The sequence below is a fragment of the Sciurus vulgaris genome (assembly GCF_902686455.1).
Source record: "Sciurus vulgaris genome assembly, chromosome: 9".
Classification (NCBI taxonomy): Eukaryota; Metazoa; Chordata; class Mammalia; order Rodentia; family Sciuridae; genus Sciurus; species Sciurus vulgaris.
The window spans coordinates 19,032,843-19,050,787 of NC_136469.1; the positions used below are offsets into that span (position 1 = coordinate 19,032,843).

The 17,945-nt window shown below is 43.7% G+C and overlaps 1 protein-coding gene across 1 annotated transcript in view; it reads right to left on the minus strand.

Annotated features, from left to right (window-relative positions):
* Positions 1-252: 252 nt before the first annotated feature.
* The window catches only part of SETD7 (SET domain containing 7, histone lysine methyltransferase), a 40,951-nt gene continuing 23,258 nt past the window's right edge, over positions 253-17,945 (minus strand). Inside the window, exons 4-8 of the mRNA XM_079153530.1 lie at positions 14,950-15,139; positions 10,418-10,499; positions 7,589-7,706; positions 5,701-5,858; positions 253-949 (exon numbers count right to left, since the gene is read on the minus strand). Coding sequence (XP_079009656.1) covers positions 769-949; positions 5,701-5,858; positions 7,589-7,706; positions 10,418-10,499; positions 14,950-15,139 — 729 coding nt within the window. The 3' untranslated portion in view covers positions 253-768. The remainder of the gene's footprint in view (positions 950-5,700; positions 5,859-7,588; positions 7,707-10,417; positions 10,500-14,949; positions 15,140-17,945) is intronic.

Genomic DNA, 17,945 nt, shown 5'->3' on the forward strand with positions numbered 1-17,945 from the left:
TTTCTTCTCACATCTGAAAGCAAAGATATCTTTGTTTACATGCGAGAATAATAATTCTATAATAATATCCTGGCCTTATGAGCCAGTACTTATATTAGGACATAATAATGAAATAATGATATAGAAAGAACCAGAGAGACGTACACATTGCTACTGATGCAAAATCCATTTGGAAGTTTTTCTTGTGAAGGGCATCTAAGATAGAGAATGAGAGGAGTAACTCAAGTAGGCTTCTGTTCACTAGGAAAAAAAAAAAAAAAAAAGCCATTCTATTGCAAGATACAGATCAAAGGTTAAAAGGCAAATTATACTACATCGAGAGAATAAAGATGTTGTGGTTCTCTACTCCCAATACAGCACAGATGCCAGCGCAATGTCACAATCTGCACTGGCCGTAGGAAAAACATTATGGAAAAACCACCGACGAAAAGAATGACCGGAAAAACCCCTTTCCCTTTTTCAGTCTAATCATTTGGCATCTCTGAACGTGGTACAGATTTAGACTTGAACCACCAAAGTACATGGTGCTGTCTGTGTCAGTGCTCGACAATACCTCTCAGTAAGATGTTGTTGCAAGGCTAGCTAATTTTAAATCTGGTATGAGTAATACAGTCAAACCTAGTTAGTATGCGAGAAAGTCGTTGCTAACGCGGGGTGAGAGGATGTGATGTCACAGCATGAGCAGTCCCTGGTTGTCCCATTGTCGGAAAACGTAGTGCATAGATCCAAGTTTCTATTCCAGGTCTCTGGACTCTGCAGCCAGGCCTTTCACTTTTGCTGGGTGGCCTGGAAGGCCTTCAGCTCCACCTGGTACCACTCGGGGGCTTCGGGCCCACTCTTCCCTGGAGGGGTGTGGTCATAGCCGTAGGCAACCGTGAGCTCCTCATCGGCCTCCACTGCTCGCAGGGTGCGGATGCATTTGATGGGCCCGAAGCGGGGGTGGACAAACCTAGACATCAAGATGCACATGGTCATTCCAGGGCCAGAGCTGGAAGGGAGAGGCAAAGGCCAGCGGGGGGCCAGTGCAGATGAGCCCATGTGCTCTTGCCTGGGCACCACTGGAAGTGCATGCACAGGTCAGCCAGCTTCAGCTGCACCTGGGCACTCATGAGCCTAGAGCACTTCGGCCATGCCTAGACCCAGGTGGGGATCTGCATTTAACAACACCCCAGAGATGCACTGGCATGTTCAAGTTTGAAAAGCATACTGGGCACTCTGATTTTTTTATTTTTATTTTTATTTTTTTTGGTACTAGGGATGGAACCCAGGCAGCTTAATTACTGAGCCACATCCCCCATCCTTTTTATTTTATTTTGAGACAGAGTCTTGCTAAGTTGCTTAGGACATTGCTAAGTTGCGCTGAGGTTGGCCTTGAACTTGTGAGCCACTGCACTGGGCTATGGTGCTCTGTATTTCTAAAGCAACAATCAGGGTCAACAACAAAAACCTGTCCTTAATGAGAAGTTAGATCCTGTGCAGTTTCCCACAGTTCAGCTCACCTGGCTGGTAGCACCAGGCTAGCTGGCTATTTCTCAAGGAGAAACAAGGCTTGACCAGAGTGCTTTTTGGAATTGCAAGGAGAGCTTTGCGGTTTTTCAAAAGCAAAAAAGCCATTTGTATTGCACCCTATCCATAGAGAAGAAGTACTACTTTCTAACATTAGATGAAGATTTCTTTCCCAGAGGGAAGTCTAGACCTTTCAGTCTACCCGCTTCTTCCGCATTTCCCTAGGTGGGAAGCATCCTAGGAAGGGACCAATATCTCCTAGTAAAATCCTCTCAGAACCAGAAGTGGGGTAACACTCTATATTCATTTGCTACAGGCTCCCAACACTGTTCACCTGCCCAGCACCCCAAACAACAAGTGCATAAATAAGTAATGGACTTAGCTTCCCTGACAGTCACTGAAAGGCATCTGAGTCAAACATGGCCAGGAAGCAATCTGCTTTGTTTTTATATGCATTTGGTCAAGTCACTCTCATTCACTTACTGTCACGTGTTAAACAAAGGGCAGTGAGACACCAGAGGGAAGGCTCCAGGCCCTGAGTGGGGGTGCACGTGATAGTTTGGCTGGCTCCCTCTGTTGGCAGTGGAGACAGGAGCATCTGAGGTTTTGGGCTGTCTTCCATGTGGTGTGAAAAGGAGCAACCTCTACCTCACACCAAAGGGGCCCTCAAAGTCCACCTGGGACTAATGCCAGAGTCTTTTGACCCCAAGTTAAGCATCCCTTTCATGAAACAGCATGAAAGTTTCTTTCATAAAAAAATACTCTTTCATGAAAAGGACACCTAATTTGGGGTCAGGAGACACTGGCTTGGTCCTGGGTCCACAAATATCACTGTGTCCTCTTGGAAACTCCACCTTGTATTTCTAAATCCCACTTTCCTAATCTATAAAATCGTGATGATACTAGTAAGACTTACCCTATGGGGTCTTCGTGATGACAAAATGGGGTCACACGTACAAAGCACCTCACACAAATCCTGGTACAACAGAGGACTTGACTAATATTAGTTACTGTGTGTGTGTGTGAGCATGCATGTGCATGGACATGTGTGTGTGCATGTGTAGGCATGTAAGTGCACAGCAGTATCAGATTATGCCCATCACAAAGGAGATGCCTGCATTAGCGATTCAGGAATTCCCTGTTAAAATCACAACTTTATAAATTAAAATGGTTCATCATAATTTCCATCATGTTCTTTTAGTATGAAAAAAAAAAAAAAACCGGACTCCTGAAATGGAGCTCTGATTAACCTTCTGACCCACTGTAACAATCCCATGTTGCATTTCTGGGTCTAGAGGTTTCTTTATGATCCTCTTGTATTCCAATTCTCCTGCTCTTCGTCATTGTTTTTGGAGTAGATAATGGGCAGATTGAAAAGAAAGAACTTAATTTCAGGTGTTGGTCCTTGGAGAGGGCATGCTTAACCCCTGTGCCTTCTTGATCTGTGCTTCCTGGTCTGCAATCTGGGAAGGAATACAAGTGGGCTCTTGAATTCCTGGGTGGATCAAATGAGATAATGCATGAAAAGTACCCAGAGTGAAGGCTGTAGGGTGGCTCAGTGATGCAGCATGTGCTCAGCAAGTGTGGGTCCCTAGGTTTGATCCCCAGCAACACCAAAAAAAAAAAAAAAAGTGCCCAGAGTAGGCTCTGACCATTTTCAGCTGCACGATCACGATCAGCTACCCAGCTGGACCTTTGTGCCAAGCATTTTGGCCCCTGTCCACATGTTACCTACATTTACAGCTAGGAGAGATCTTGTCTGTGTCCATTTGGCATTTTGTGCTTGATTACGGTTAAAACAGCTTAGGGAAGTGTTGTTTTACTTATATTAAAGTGTATGTGACAATACCAGTGTTTTGGGAAATAAATGAATGCCATGAATTACAATCTGAATTTTATATTTGATTATCATTCTAGTAGTCCTCCCATTACCCCAGATAACTACGGTTTGATCACACCGAATTCACAAAACAAAACACCACCAACAACAAAAGCAAAACCTGCAGATTGGGTTGGGGACGTGACTCAGTGGTAGAGAGTTTGCCTATCAGGTACATAAGCCCCTGAGTTCTATCCCCAGTACCACCACCAGGGGGAAAAAAAAGAAAGAAAGAAAGAAAAAGCCCTGCAGAGTAAAGAGACTTGTATTTTTTGCATTTGCACAAATAGAACTTTCTCTTGTCTCCTATACTCTCCCTCTTTTGGTGAGAAAAATCATGTCCTTGCAATAAAATCATAGAGCTCGTTTGTTTTTCAAGGAGGGGTCTCGGTGGCATTTATGAGGGTTAATTACCACTGCTTTAGGGGGTTGTTGTTATGCTGTGTGCAGCTTGGAATGATGCTTTGGCCTAATTCACTGGCCATGAAAACCTTGCTGTTAATAACAGTGTCAGTTTCATTTCACATGACACATGTCCTTTGCCATTTCTGCCGCTCTCTGAACACACATTGTAGCTCCAGTGCTCGTTATTGGTTGCCAAAGAGAGCACATCACTGCCAGAATGATTTTTTTAAGTCATCGTGGGGATGCAAGAGGAGACATTCCTGAGGAATCTTCAAATTCTGGCAATTTTCCTGCACATGAACTACATACAATCTGCTCTTGCTTATGCTAATAACCCGCGTGACCTGAGGGGCTGCAGTTATAACTAAGCAGAAAAGGTCATGCACAGCTCCCTGGCTCCCAGGAAGAGCTGGCAGGCTCAGGCCAAGCTAAGGAGGGCAACAGAGAAGCCCAGCTGTATCCTTTAGAGAACAGTCAGGGATGCTTGGCTTTGGGAAGAGGACATTTGGGGGCTCGTGAAAGCTGTTAAAATATTTGCAGCACAACCCTGTAGAAGAGAGATTGACAGAGTACACAGGAAAGAGATGATTTGGACGGAGGGCTGGGTGTTACAGGAAAACCCATTTAGGCTCAAGAAAAGAAACTTGCTAGTCCTCAGAACCCAAAGGCAAATTTCATGCTGTCTCTTTCAATTGCCTTTGCGGATAACAGTAAGCCTCCCACCAACGGAGGTTTCCAAGAAGAGGTTCAATGAGCAGATGGAAGGGGAAGGCTTGAGCCTCAAGGGGGTAGAACTGTTGGATTTTTTAAAATACAGCTTTGTTAAGCTATAATTCACACACCATAAAACTCGCCCTTTTAAAGCAGACAATTCTGTGGTATTTAAATATTTACAAAGTTGTGAATTGATCATCATCTAAGTTTAGAAATTTAATCGCCCCCAAATGAAACCCAATCCCCATTAGCAGTCACCCCTCAGGTCCCCTCCCAGCCCGAGGTAACCCCCACCTATTCTGTCTCCATGGATTTCCCACTTTGGACATTTCATGTGAACGGAATCACCAGCTAGCGGCCTTTGCGACCTGATTCTCCCCTTTAGCATAATGTAGCTAACTCCCCGACACTGTAGTGGGGGTCAGGCTTCATTCCTTTTTATTATCAGATAATTGGGGCTCTGATTTTATAGGTCTCTTCTAATGCCGAAAATTCATGGCCTTGGCTTACGATTTTATTTTCCTCTTCCTTTCACCCCATAAAAAGGGTCTGCTAACTTTCTCCATTGTGCAGAGTGATTTCAAATAATACCACATTTTTTATTTTATTTTTGTGCATTGCTGGGGATCAAACCCAGGGCCATGTGCATGCTAGGCAGGTGCTCAACCACTCAGTTACGCCCCAGGCCCAATGGGGTATTTAAATGAGAAAACTGAGGGACAAAATGGCAGCCAACAACCACCACTAAGTACACTCTTCCTGTGGCACTTTTCCATCTCCTGGCTGGCCAAGGCCACGGGGTGGGGATGTTCAGGTTGTTTTTCGTTTGTTTGTCCTTTATAGATACACATGGCAGCAGAGTGTATTGGGACATATCGTACATACATGGAGTGTAACTTCCCAGTCTTGTGGTCGTACCTGACGTGGTTACTGGTTGTAAATTCATATATGAACATAGGGAAGTTGTGTCTGGCTCATTCTATTGTCCTTTCCATTCCCATTCCCCTCCCTTCCCTTCATTCCCCTTTGTCTAGTCCAATGGGGATGCTCGGGTTTTGAGTTTCAAGTCATAACCCAGGCCTGCGACAGAGGCCCTTTGGATATTCCGATGGGGCGTCCTTTATCTGAGGTGTAGGGATGCCTCAGTCCCAGGGCCCCAGGCATAGATGCCCCCAGCAGCTCAGGGTCCCACTTACATATCGTAGATGCAGTTTGGAGTGAAGGAATGGTTCGCCTTGTGTCCCAAGGAGGCACAGTACTTGGATACGTGGTTGTAGGGTTCAGGCACATCGATGACTGTGTCCTCATCAAGGGAGAGGGTGTTTCCGTTTAGGGCCCAGTCCCTGCTGTCAACCTGCAGGAAGTAAGACAGCCGGTGTTGGAGGGCACCTTTCTCTCAAAAGCCCATAAGATGTCTCATTTCTCCTTAAACGTCTTAATTTGAGAATTATGGACATGAAAAAACAAACAACATCTCTCCACATATGGACAGGGCAAGCAGACAGCTCAATTTACTACTTATTGATTTTTTTCCCTTATTTATTGATTTTTCCCCTTATTTCATGTAGAAAAATGGATTTCCTTCCCTTGTTAAGACATGCAAAAATGTAAGTAGATAACATGAATTCAAAGCAGATGAAAGGGCTGGGGTTGTGGCTCAGTGGCAGAGTGCTTGCCTAGCATGTGTGAGGCACAGGGTTAGATTCTTAGCACTGCATAAAAATAAAATAAAGATATCGTGTCCATCTATAACTTAAATAAAAATATTAAAAAAAAAAAATAGATGAAAGCCAGGTGAGGTGATTCACGCTTATAATCCCAGCAATTTAGGAGGTGGGGCAGGAGGATCATGAGTTCAAAGCCAGCCTTAGCAACCTAGCCAGGCCTTAAGCAACTCAGTGAGACCCTGTCTCTAAATAAAAAATGAAAAAGAGACTGGGGATGTGACTCAGTGGTTAAGTGACCCTGGGTTCAACCTCCCAGTTTGGGGACAGGGGGCAGAAAGTAGATGAAGATGAGGCAAATAAATAAATGAAGTGGGAACATCAAATGGAACCAGAGATGGAACTGACGCAGGAATGCATGCTGGGGCTGGGGCTGTAGCTCAGGAGCGCTAACTTAGCAGGTGCCAGGTCCTGGGTCTCCTCCCCAAGAGATCTCATCATGTATATGCAAATATTCCAAAATCTGAGGAAATCCCAGATTCCAAACATTTCTGGTCCCGAGCACTGCAGATAAGGAACAACTCAACCTGTAATGTGTCATTCTCCTGAAGCCACCTTCCATATGCTGACCTGCCTGGGCTTTCGGGAGTGCCTCCCAAGGTCTTGGGGACCCTGCTCAGTTGGAGTGCATTGCCAACCTTAGCTGGTGCACCTGCTCTGAATGTGTGATAAATGGAATATCTCATGGTATCTGGTCCCTTATTATTCAGCAGGGATAAATGAAAAAGTGGAGATCAGCCATAGCCTCCGCCCCACACAGTCAAGCAAGTCGGGGATGGAGCTCGCTCACAGGGCTGAAGGCTTCAGATGTTGCCCTTCAGCAAACCCTTAGGGGTTAGCTGTGAAATGAAGGGAAAAAAATCAGAACGTGAACAAAGCTTTGGAAATAAATCAAAATTTGTGTCTTAAAGACTAGAGCAGGGGCTGGGGATATAGCTCGTGGGTACAGTGCCTGCCTTACAAACACAAGGCCCTGGGTTCAATCCCCAGCTCCGAAAAAAAAAAAAAAAAAAACAAACCAACAACAAAAAAAACAAAACAAGAAAAAACAAAACTAGAGGGGATTCAACTCAAACTTTCTGTTGGCACTAGGACTCTTCCCAAGACCCAGGTTATGCACGGCTTGCGTACCAACAGCGGGGCTTTCCTAGACGGCACCCTGCCCAAGGTCATTAGCTAATCACTGACAGAGTCTGACGGATCTCAGTTTTCCAGACATTGGGTGTGTCTTGTACAATGCAGGTAGTGTCTCAGGGATGGCACCGTCCCCCTTTCTATGAATTAGCTGTGGAACTTTAAAGGGACCCTGTTGGAAACAAACCCTTTCCCCAATCGCAGATTGTCACGTCTCCCCACTCACCTCTTGGTGTGTGATGCGGACTCCATTATAAAAAGCCATAACAGTATTAGGTCCCACAGCTACCTTGGAAAATAGTCCTTCTCCTGCACTGGAAATGAGGGACTCGGCAACATACACCCTACAGGGAAAAAAAAGAATGACTTTAAAAATGTGATACGTCACTCCTTACATCAACCACCGAAATATCATTATGGCTACTGGATCCCAAATATCAGTTCCTCATAACCCAACAAAGAAGGAAGGAGGAAAATGTTAAACCACAATATTTTAACATGGGGAATGGAAGAAAGAGCAGTATAAAGCTGCTTGGTACTTGCTATAGCAGTGTTTTCCTTTTGGTAGAAGTCTGTGGATAGTTAGTGATAATTTTCAGTCTTATTATACAAGTCAATCAGTCTCCAAAGTTAATTAAAACTATACCCAAGTTTGTCCATGTCAGATAGGAGGGGAAGACTGTTTTAGTTAAACCCCAAGATGAATCTTTTACATAGAGGAATGATAGTTAATAGGATATCTCCAAAAGTACTTCCCAACAGAGGGGTTTATAGCAGATACTAGCCAACTAAAGCCCAAGGATCAAAAGTGGCTGCTGCTCATTTTTGTAAGTAAAGTTTTATTGGAAAACACAGCCACCCCTATTGGCTCAGCACCTTCTTGACTGTGTAGCTTTTAGCTGAGTACTTGCAACGGAGCTCATACGGCCTACAGAGCCTGAAATATTTACTATATGGCCTTTTATAGAAACAGTTTGCCAAGCATTGGTTTTCAAGAAGCGAAGACAGCATTCTGACAATAGAAATGGATTTGCTTTGTACAAGACACACCCAATGTCTGGAAAACTGAAATCCGTCAGACTCTGTCAATGATTAGCTAATGACCTTGGGCAGGGTGCCGTCTAGGAAAGCCCTCCGTTTCTATTGGTGAGCAAGCCGTGTGTGTGTGTGTGTGTGTGTGTGTGTGTGTGTGTGTGTGTGTGTGCACGCATGCGCGAATGGAACACAGGGGCCCTCTACTACGGAGCTACAACCCTATAGTTTTTTATTGATATTTTGAGATAGAATCTCACTAGGTTGCCAAGGCTGGCCTCAAATTTGTGATCCTCCTGCCTTAGCCTCCTGAGTCCTTGGGATTATAGGTGTGCATTACCACACCTGGTTGGATTTGAATTTTAAAACAGAATATATGTCCCATCAACAACTCTTTCAGTTCTTTGGACACCATGATGGAATGATGCTGCAGGAACTGGTAATTTTTGTTATATGGAATTTGTGCTCATTTCATGGACTGGAAGACTGAGTCACTGATTCCAATTCTGCTCTGTGACAGAAGTATACATCTGGCCACTTCGCCAGGTGACCTCGAGGTGCCTCCCAAGTGGTGGATCACACACTTCTGCCCTGCTGACTCAGCACTTGGCTACATGATCTGCTTTGTGAGCAGAATGCATAGAGGTGATTGCATGCTGGGTGTCGGGTGTAAGAGCCATGGTAGAGGTCTGCCAGCCTCCTCTAGCATTTCCATGAGAAGAATATGCCCCAGGGGCTGTTTCTCCTGTAGCCCAAATCTTGGAATGAAGGCACACGAAACAGACCTGAACCCCACTTGAAGCCTGGAGTCCAGCCTAGTCCAGCTGAACTAGCTGATTCCGGTCCAAAGGGGCTGAACCTCAGCCAGCCTGCAGAACCGTGTCAAATAAAATGTTTGCTCTTGTAAAGTGCTCATTGTTTTGAGAGTGTCATGAAGAATAACCCCGACGATAATGGATAAGACTGATATGAATATACACAGTTTTGGGGCCAACAGAGATACAACCGTCTCCTTTATAACTGGGCCAGAGCCTCTTGTCAAAAAGAGGCCATTCATTCCTTGTGACATCACGGGGTCAGGGGACAGAGACTGAATTGGAGCGAGGCAAAGAGAAAACCAAGCTCAGAGGTGTCCTTGCACAGAAACACCAGCTGCTAGGGAACGAGGATCCCAAGCAGGGTATCAGCCAAAGCCACCCTGAGAACAAAGGGTACAGTGCCGCCATCCTCAGACACAAGAGGTGGGATGGAACAGGACTTGACACTCACTCGGGAGGGAGCTCACAGAGCCAGAGACTTGTCGTTGACAAGCTGGCAGGTTTTTCTGCTCCATATACTCCGCTCCCATCCTCTCCTCGCTGATTGAATAAAGAAATTGCTTTGCGCTCCAGACCTGTCTGCTGGGCTAGAAAGGCAATGTTCTGGGGGTGAAGGCTAGGGCTTTAAAGAATGCAAAGTGTCCCCAGAGGACGGCGTGTGTGTGCAGCACAAATTGTGCCACCAGAGCTTTAAGAAATGGAGCCCTGGGCAGGGGGTCCCCTGGAGCTTCCATGCTAGGAAACACATGAGCCGTCCTCCATGCTTGATCCGTTAGAAACCCTCTTTAGAGGCAGATTCTGTCTGAGAATAAAAACTCTCATCCTCAGAATGTGTAAATATTTATTGGAAAGTTTACAAAGGAAAAGGGACACTTTAATGAGGAGCTTCCATCCAGCAGAAGGAGCCCAGCCTCAGCAGAGTGAGAGGCGAGTGAATTCCCTTCACTAGGTTTTTTTTTTTTTTTTTTTTTTTGGTACCAGGGATTGAACACTGAGGTGCTTAACCACTGAGCCACATCCCCAACCCTTTTTATTATTTTAAATTTAGAGACAGGATCCCACTGAGTTGTTTATGGCCCCTCTAAGTTGCTTTGAACTGGCAATCCTTTGCCTCAGGCTCTGGGGCATTGAGATTACAGGTGCCCTGGCCCAACCCTAGGATTTTTACATTAGCAGTGCAATTTAAACCACATGGAAAAAGTTACCGGTCTGATTCATAAGGATCTGGAAGAAGCGCATTGGTCGAAATGCAAGATGAAGTCGACTTATCAAAATGGTACACGGAGCCTAAAAAGCAAAAACAAACAAACAAACAAACAAACATCAGCGCTGGTGGAGAGTCAGGGAGGAGCATTTGCAGCATTTATTTCTATTTAAGGGATGAGACAGAGTTAAAAACCACAGAGATTACTCTGGTTATACCTACTAGAAGGCAATTTTTCTGTAGGAATAGCTTTATTCTTCAGTTGTATTTTTAAGTCTTAATGAACAGCCATTAGAAGTACATCTTAAAATCCCTATTCTGTTCTTGAATTTTTTTCATTTAAATGATTTAAAAGATACTTGGGTACTTAATATATATATATATATTTAAATCAAGAAAATGCTTTGTCATGGAATTTTCAGATCTCTGGTCAGATCAAATTTGGATAGTGGTTTAAAATTTTCTTGTGGTTTTCTTCATACCAGACAGTCTGTAAAATCTAACAACTGAGCCCTGGCCGTTGGGTTCCTTCACTAAGAATAAACATTCAGTCTCTGCAGAATTCAGGAGAACAGCACTGCTTTTGATAAGGCATTACAAAATCATCTTATTTCTGTTGATGTGGTTCAGAACCCAATCAGTAATTTATTCCAGAAACTAAGGTATACAACCATTTGAGAATTACCATTGACTCTCTGCAAAGGATAAGGCTTAGAGAATTCTCACAAACCATAATGAAAACATAGGATGTTCCGAAGGCTAATAAGTAAAGAAAAAAAATTCAGAACCGGAGGACTTACTCTTGCAAAGTAAATTATTTTAGGCACTGAGACATCACTAATAATCCATTAAGCCATCCTCAGTGGTTACCAATGGTTACCAGGTTCTCTCTTTTTTTTTTTTTTTTTTTTTTCCGTACAACCCAAGCCCAAACTAATGCCTCAAACTAAAAGTTAAGAAACAATCCAAATTAGTCCAGGAGTAACTAGGAAACAGACCATTTAAGTCTTTCAATTTGCCTCGGGTAATTAGGTATATTGGAGACAGGAGAACTGAGAAGACAGAGACGGAGCTGGGCGACCAGAACAGGAAGCTGCCACTCTAAGTCAAGGGGTCTAAGAGGGAGGTGGTGTGCCTGGGGCTCTAGAGTTGGGGTGGCCAGAGCTGTGGTGGACTTTCCTGGTGGGAGATGTCCACATAGACAGATCTTCTCCAAGCCCGCTCCCTGTCTGCCCCCCGCCAGTAGCCTCCTCCAGAAGACAGATGTATAGGAGCCTGGGCAATGTAGACTCCCCTAGCAACAGAGGCAGGTGAGAAAGAATGAGAAATAGATCTAAGGAAAGGACCAGTAAGTAATGGACCAGTAGACAATCCACGAAAGACATTTAGTTCAAAAAAGAAAAAACAAAAACCCACATGATTTGTTCTTAAACTAAGTCTTGTGTGTGTGTGTGTGTGTGTGTGTGTGTGTGTGTGTATGTGGTGCCCAACCCAGAGCCTCACACATGCTAAGCAAGTACTCTACCACTGAGCAGTGTCCCCTAGCCCTAAATCAAACTTTGGTGTGAAAATTCTGTGAACTTCCATCTCCTTCCTTAGACTAAAGCTTTCATGCCCAATGTATACAGAGTGCCAGCTTCATGTTACATGCTACCTTAGGGACGCTGCAGATACAAACTAGAGTTACATCTCTTGTGCATTCCAGGTGGGCAGAACACCTTCCCCCACTCCCTTAGACACGGGGGGCTCCAGGCAAGCAGGACACTCCCTCTTACTGCTGCTTTCCTTCCTAGTTTGCACTATGACCTTTGATTAGAACGTATTCACTTGCTCAATAAGCATTAATTATAACGGTGAGCCAGAGACAGAAGGAACTGGTCAGGGAAAGGAGTCTACCCAGAAGGATTCAGAGGCCAGAAGAAATTCCAGTCAGAGGCAGGATGAGAAAATCAACATAAAGCGAGTGGAGAACGAGAAGCAGTTCAGGGTCACAAAAACACCAAGAGAAAGGGTTGGTGGGAGAGGAAGCCAGTGAGGTGGCAGGTTGGGGGCACTTTAGGAGACATGTTTATGTTATCTCCCCATCCAATGGAGCAGATGGTCACATGACCCTGGACCACCTAATACTCATCAGTCAGCAGTTCGAGAATTCTAACTAACAGGAGGACAGGAGCCGAGAGATGCCAAAGCGTCAGGACGCTAGATCACTAGGTGCCTGGAACAACCAGTGTCATGATTCCTGATGCTTCACAGTTTAGCACTTTCCCAGCTGAGCTATTTCCTGAAACTTTTGAGGACCATTTCCTTAAAATGCCAGAGGACTGCCAGAAACTTGCCATCAAGTTTCTCTTTTACCCTAAATGGATTTGAGAAGGGTGTTTACTATTTGCAACTAGGAATTACAAGAAAAACAATCATCCCCTGGAGAAATACCACTCTCAAAATCTGTTTCTTATTCATACTAAGAAGAATGAAAGTTACAAGAGTAACTGGTGGGAGATGTCCACATAGACAGATCTTCTCCAAGCCCGCTCCCTGTCTGCCCCCCCGCCAGTAGCCTCCTCCAAGTTACAAGAGTGACTTTCATTATAGCATTTTATAGAAGGTACTGACACCCATATTCAAAAATGAGGAGACAGGTTCTGAAAGACAAATAACTTGCTCAGGACCATGGTATGGTGAATGTCAGAATCCAGACTTAAACCAGGTGACTGGCTACCAACAATGCTGCCATTGCTGAAGTTTTAAACTTTGCATCACCAGGCTGGGGCTGTAGCTCAGGGAAAGAGGGCTCGTCTGGCAGGTGCAGGACATTGGGTTTGAACTCCAGCACCCTGATAAACAAAAATTAAAAATTAAAAAATTTGCATCATCAGTTGGGATTCTCCCCTGCCTCAGGTCTCCTGATTCCTCAATATTATAACATTACTTCTTTCCAGAACATATGTCAAGAGCAGAAATACTACAGTTTGTAGCTAAAGATGACTGCTTCCTTTTTTAAAAAGAAACTTTCATCTTGGAATAGTTTTAATTATAGAGAAAAGTTGCAAAGATAGCACAGAGAGCTCTTGCCGCCTCTCCTAATGTTAACTTCTTACATTATATGGTCCATTTGTCAAAATTAGGAAACCAACATAGATATGTTACTAGGAACAAAACTCCAGACTTTATTCAGATTCCACCAGTTTTTCCAGTAATGTCCTTTTTCTGTTCCAGGATCCAATCCAGAACCTCACATTGCATTTGGATTGCTTCAATTTTTAACTTAAAAAATGAAAATGGAGACATTTAAAGCAACCCAAGTTAGACCTAAATGTAAATGTGAGATTTCCTATTTTTGGAGAACCTTCCTTTGCAGATTCTCCTGCAGATCCCAAACAGCTAAGTATTATTTGGGCCTACTAATGCATAGGTTTGTTATCCTTTTAATTTTTTCTTCTTAAAGCCTAACCTGGACCAGAGATACAGGCATATATAGTTTTCAAGGAGTCAGACTAATTCAGACAGCTTTCTTATGCCATGCCACTCAAAACACAAAATTTTGATTTTTTTCTTTGTGTTTTCCCAATTTCCTACAATAAGTAATTTTATACGTAGAAAAAAAATTTTAGTATGGCATTTTGCACATGCAAAGGAAATCAGTTTTTTTCTCATATGGGTCCTCTTGGGTTCACACGTATATTGAGTGTGTACTCCATGCAAGATGCTGGGTTCTGTAGAGGGCAGGGGAATGTCACTATGCATCCATCTTTTCCAGTCAGCTCTCGGGCTGAATCAGACTTCCAGTACGTACAGGTTTGGAGGTCCATTTGATCTGGTTCTTTAATATCATTAAATCATGGTTCTGTGTTTTGGAGCTATAATCATTTGACATCGATTGAATTACGGCTGTCATTTCTTAACTCCTGCACTGTATTATAGAGTCGTCTATCTGTGCCCTTTGTCACATGACTTTGCAGCATCTCCCACTAAAGTACATGATGTAATTTCTGTCTGTTTCCTATTCGGTTTGGCCATGTGACTTGTGCTGGCCAGAGAAAACTGGTCACCGTGTCAGTTCCAAGGTGAGGCTTTAAGGGACATCAGAGGTGTCTGCTCATGTTGTGACACGTGTATGATCCACTGTGAGAAAATCTTGCCCAAAGTCGCCCTTGTCCCTTCAGCCTGGGTCCCATCATTAAGACACACAGAGAAGTGGGGCATGGTGGCACATGTCTGTAATCCCAGTGACTCGGGAGGCAGAGGCAGGAGGATTGCCAAGTTTGAGGTGAGTCTAGACAACTTAGTGAGACCCTGTCTCAAAATAAAAAATAAAAAGGGTTGGGGATGTAGCTCAGTACTGCGAAAGAAAAAAGAAAAAAAAAAAAAAAAAGCACAGCCAGTCAGCAGACCTACTTTAGCTGCTGTAAACCATCAGGTTGGTAGAGCGTCTGTTCTGCTGCAAAACTTGACTAATGCACCATCACAGTGAGCTCCGCAGAGAGAACGAGAGATCTCTCAGCTTGCCACCCATCTGAAGCATGTTCAACTTACTTCCAGGCATCAGTTCAAAGTGAGGCTTCCCTTCTTCAGTGGCCATGAGGGTGGCCAGTTTTCCTTCGATCATCTCTCCATCAATGAATTTCCCATAAAGTGCAGTCCTCTCATCAGGGTACACATAGGCTATCTTCTCTCCAGTCATCTCCCCATCTTCGTTGACATCCCCTACAAGGCTGCCTCCGTCCTGATGGGAGAAACCAAAACCCAGAAAATATTATATATAGTATTTATCTATAGGGCACGAGTTCAAGAAAGTTCCATTCCGATGTGGATGACAGATTAAGAACCTAGAGCTTTTGGCAAGAGTGAGAACATGAAACTACCTCCTCAAGTTCATGTTCCCTGGTGCATGTGACTTTCTAACCCCTTACAAAAACACTGCTGTTACATACACAGGGGCTTGTAAAGAGTGGGAGATGGGGCCAGACTAGCTGCACAGTCTCTATCTTGGTTTGTTATTTAAGAAGCAAACATGTTACATTTGGAACATTAGTTGCAAACATTTAAAGAAAATATAACTGTTACTTCTGGCCAATATCAGGGCAATCCTACCTGCCATTCATATTAGCTCCTTTTTAATGTTAGATTTTGGATTTCTAGTCTGTTAAGAAAATCTTTGACTTAAATGTACCTAAGAATTAAGTATAAGAGCAAAGATAGAGTTGTCTGCATTTTCTAAGAGAGAAACAAAAGGACTTTCAGACCCTGTCTTTCTGAGAATCCTATACCATTATCTTTTTTTTTTTTTTTTGACTGGGGATTGAATGCAATGGCACTTAACCACTGAGCCATATCCTCAGCCCTTTTTATATTTTACTCAGAGACAGCGTCTTGCTAAGTTGTTTAGGACCTTGCTAAATTACTGAGACTGGCTTTGAACTTGCTATCCTGCTTCAACCTCCCAAACCATTACCTTTTTTGGAGCTAGAAGGCAAAGTGAAAAAAGATAGACTCAATTCTCTCTACTCAATTGCTTCACACTCTATTTACTGCTTCCTTCTGCCTCCTGCTGAAAGAGGAGCTGGTTTTGCTTCATTCCTAAGGATTACTGTGAACTTTAGCATGGAGGCTATGATAGAATTCTGTATCCTAGTAGGGCTAAAGTAGGTGACCTGTAAATACTGTTTTAATTGACCTAGGGTTCCAAGAAGCAATGAATAATTTAATCTAGGGTACCAGAAATAGTACCTTCCCTCTCCCCCCTGCCCTGAAGGTCCTTATGGTCTAACTTTGAAATCTAAGATCTTTACGGGCTTGATATAATGTAAATGCCACACATTGCTAAAAGCTTGGTTACTTTCTCTGATTCAAGAATCTAGAAACAGCAACTCAAAGTCAGGGATATGGGTGATTTTTGCTGCTTATCGAAAAACAACAGAAATAAGTAACACTGTGTACTTGATTTCTCTGCGTCACCATAGTGTAATTGTTCTTTGGTGGGAAAAAGTTTATAAATTAAAATGAGTCCTAGTACTCCCATAGGAAGAAAAAGACTTGGAAGTGGTTTTCATAGATAGAAAGTGCACTAGTACTCTGTACTCTGTTTATTGCTTTCTCCTCCCCGAATGAATTCTTACTAACCCGGCGTACTTCGTGCATGGTGCTTTCAGGCTCTCTGTGATGGCTACTGAGCCTGAGTGTGTGAAAATGTCCTAACATAAACCACCAACATTACTAATAATTTAAAACAGAAGTTTTTCTTCCTACATGTTATACCTTTTCCCTTAAATGCTTTAAACTTCTGGTTTTGGAAGAAGTGAATGTTTTTATTTCCAAAAGGAGTTATGCACTTTTATTTTTATTTTTTTGAATACTGGGGATTGAAGTCATGGGCACTCTACTACCCAGTTACCTCCCAGCCTTTTTTGTTTTTAATTTTTATCTTGAGACAGGGTCTTGCTAAATTGCCCAGGCTGGCCTTGAACTTACAATCCTCCTGCCTAAGTCACCTGAGTAGCTGGGATGATAGCCATGTGCACCATGCCTGGAGAGTTATGCATTTTAATTTATTTTTAAATATTTTTTTAAGTTGTTGATGGACCTTTATTTATTTACTTATATGTGGTGCTGAGAATCAAACCCAGTGCCTCACACATGCTAGGCAAGCGCTCCACCACTGAGCAACAACCACAGCCCTGTATTCTTAGTTGAAAACTTTGTTTTACAGTTTGAGGGAATTTCTTGAAAGAAATAAACTCTTCCTAGAGTTTATTCTTAGTTCCTCTAAGCACTGCGGGAAGAATAATTTCTTCCTTTCCTGTTTTGATTCCTTCGCACAGAAACGTCCTTGTCTACTCGCTGGGGAGTGCTGGGTAGGAAGCTGTGGATTCTGGCCTCTACTCGCTGGCTCCCCCTGGTGGAACGAGGTGTCATTCACACCATGGGCCAGATGGCAGGTCCCCTGGGGCCAACTCTTTTCTCTGTTGGGTGAGGATTTTCAAGATACAGGCCTCTCCCATGCATTCTGCCTCATTTTTTTTTTTTTGCTCTCCTGGGCCCTGGAATGCTGCCTGGAATGCTTCCCCTCTCCATGGAAGTTCCCCCAGGTAGGCACAACCTCAAGGAAAACCTGCAGCCTTCCAGCCACTCTGTCTACAGTTGGACCATCTGTTCAGTTCAGAGGGGAAGGAGCAGAAACCCACAGGGGCTCTGGGTGCACAGCACACCTCCAACCCAATCCTGCCACAATACAAACTGACAGTCTGACCTCTGACATCTGCTTCTATTTCTTGACCGTTTCGAACTCCAGACAGCAAAGGGGTGTGAGCAGCCTCTTCAACTGCCCACGGATACCACACTTAAAACAGGCATTATCAGCCAATTTTGTTTTATTTATTTGTTTTTATGTGGTGCTGAGGCTCGAATCCAGTGCCTCACGCATGCTAGGCAAGTGCTCTACCACTGAGCTACAACCCCAGCCCCTATCAACCAATTTTGAAAGCTAAGAACTCTCAATACCTTCCTTCTGAAGGCAGCTTCTCTTGGCATTT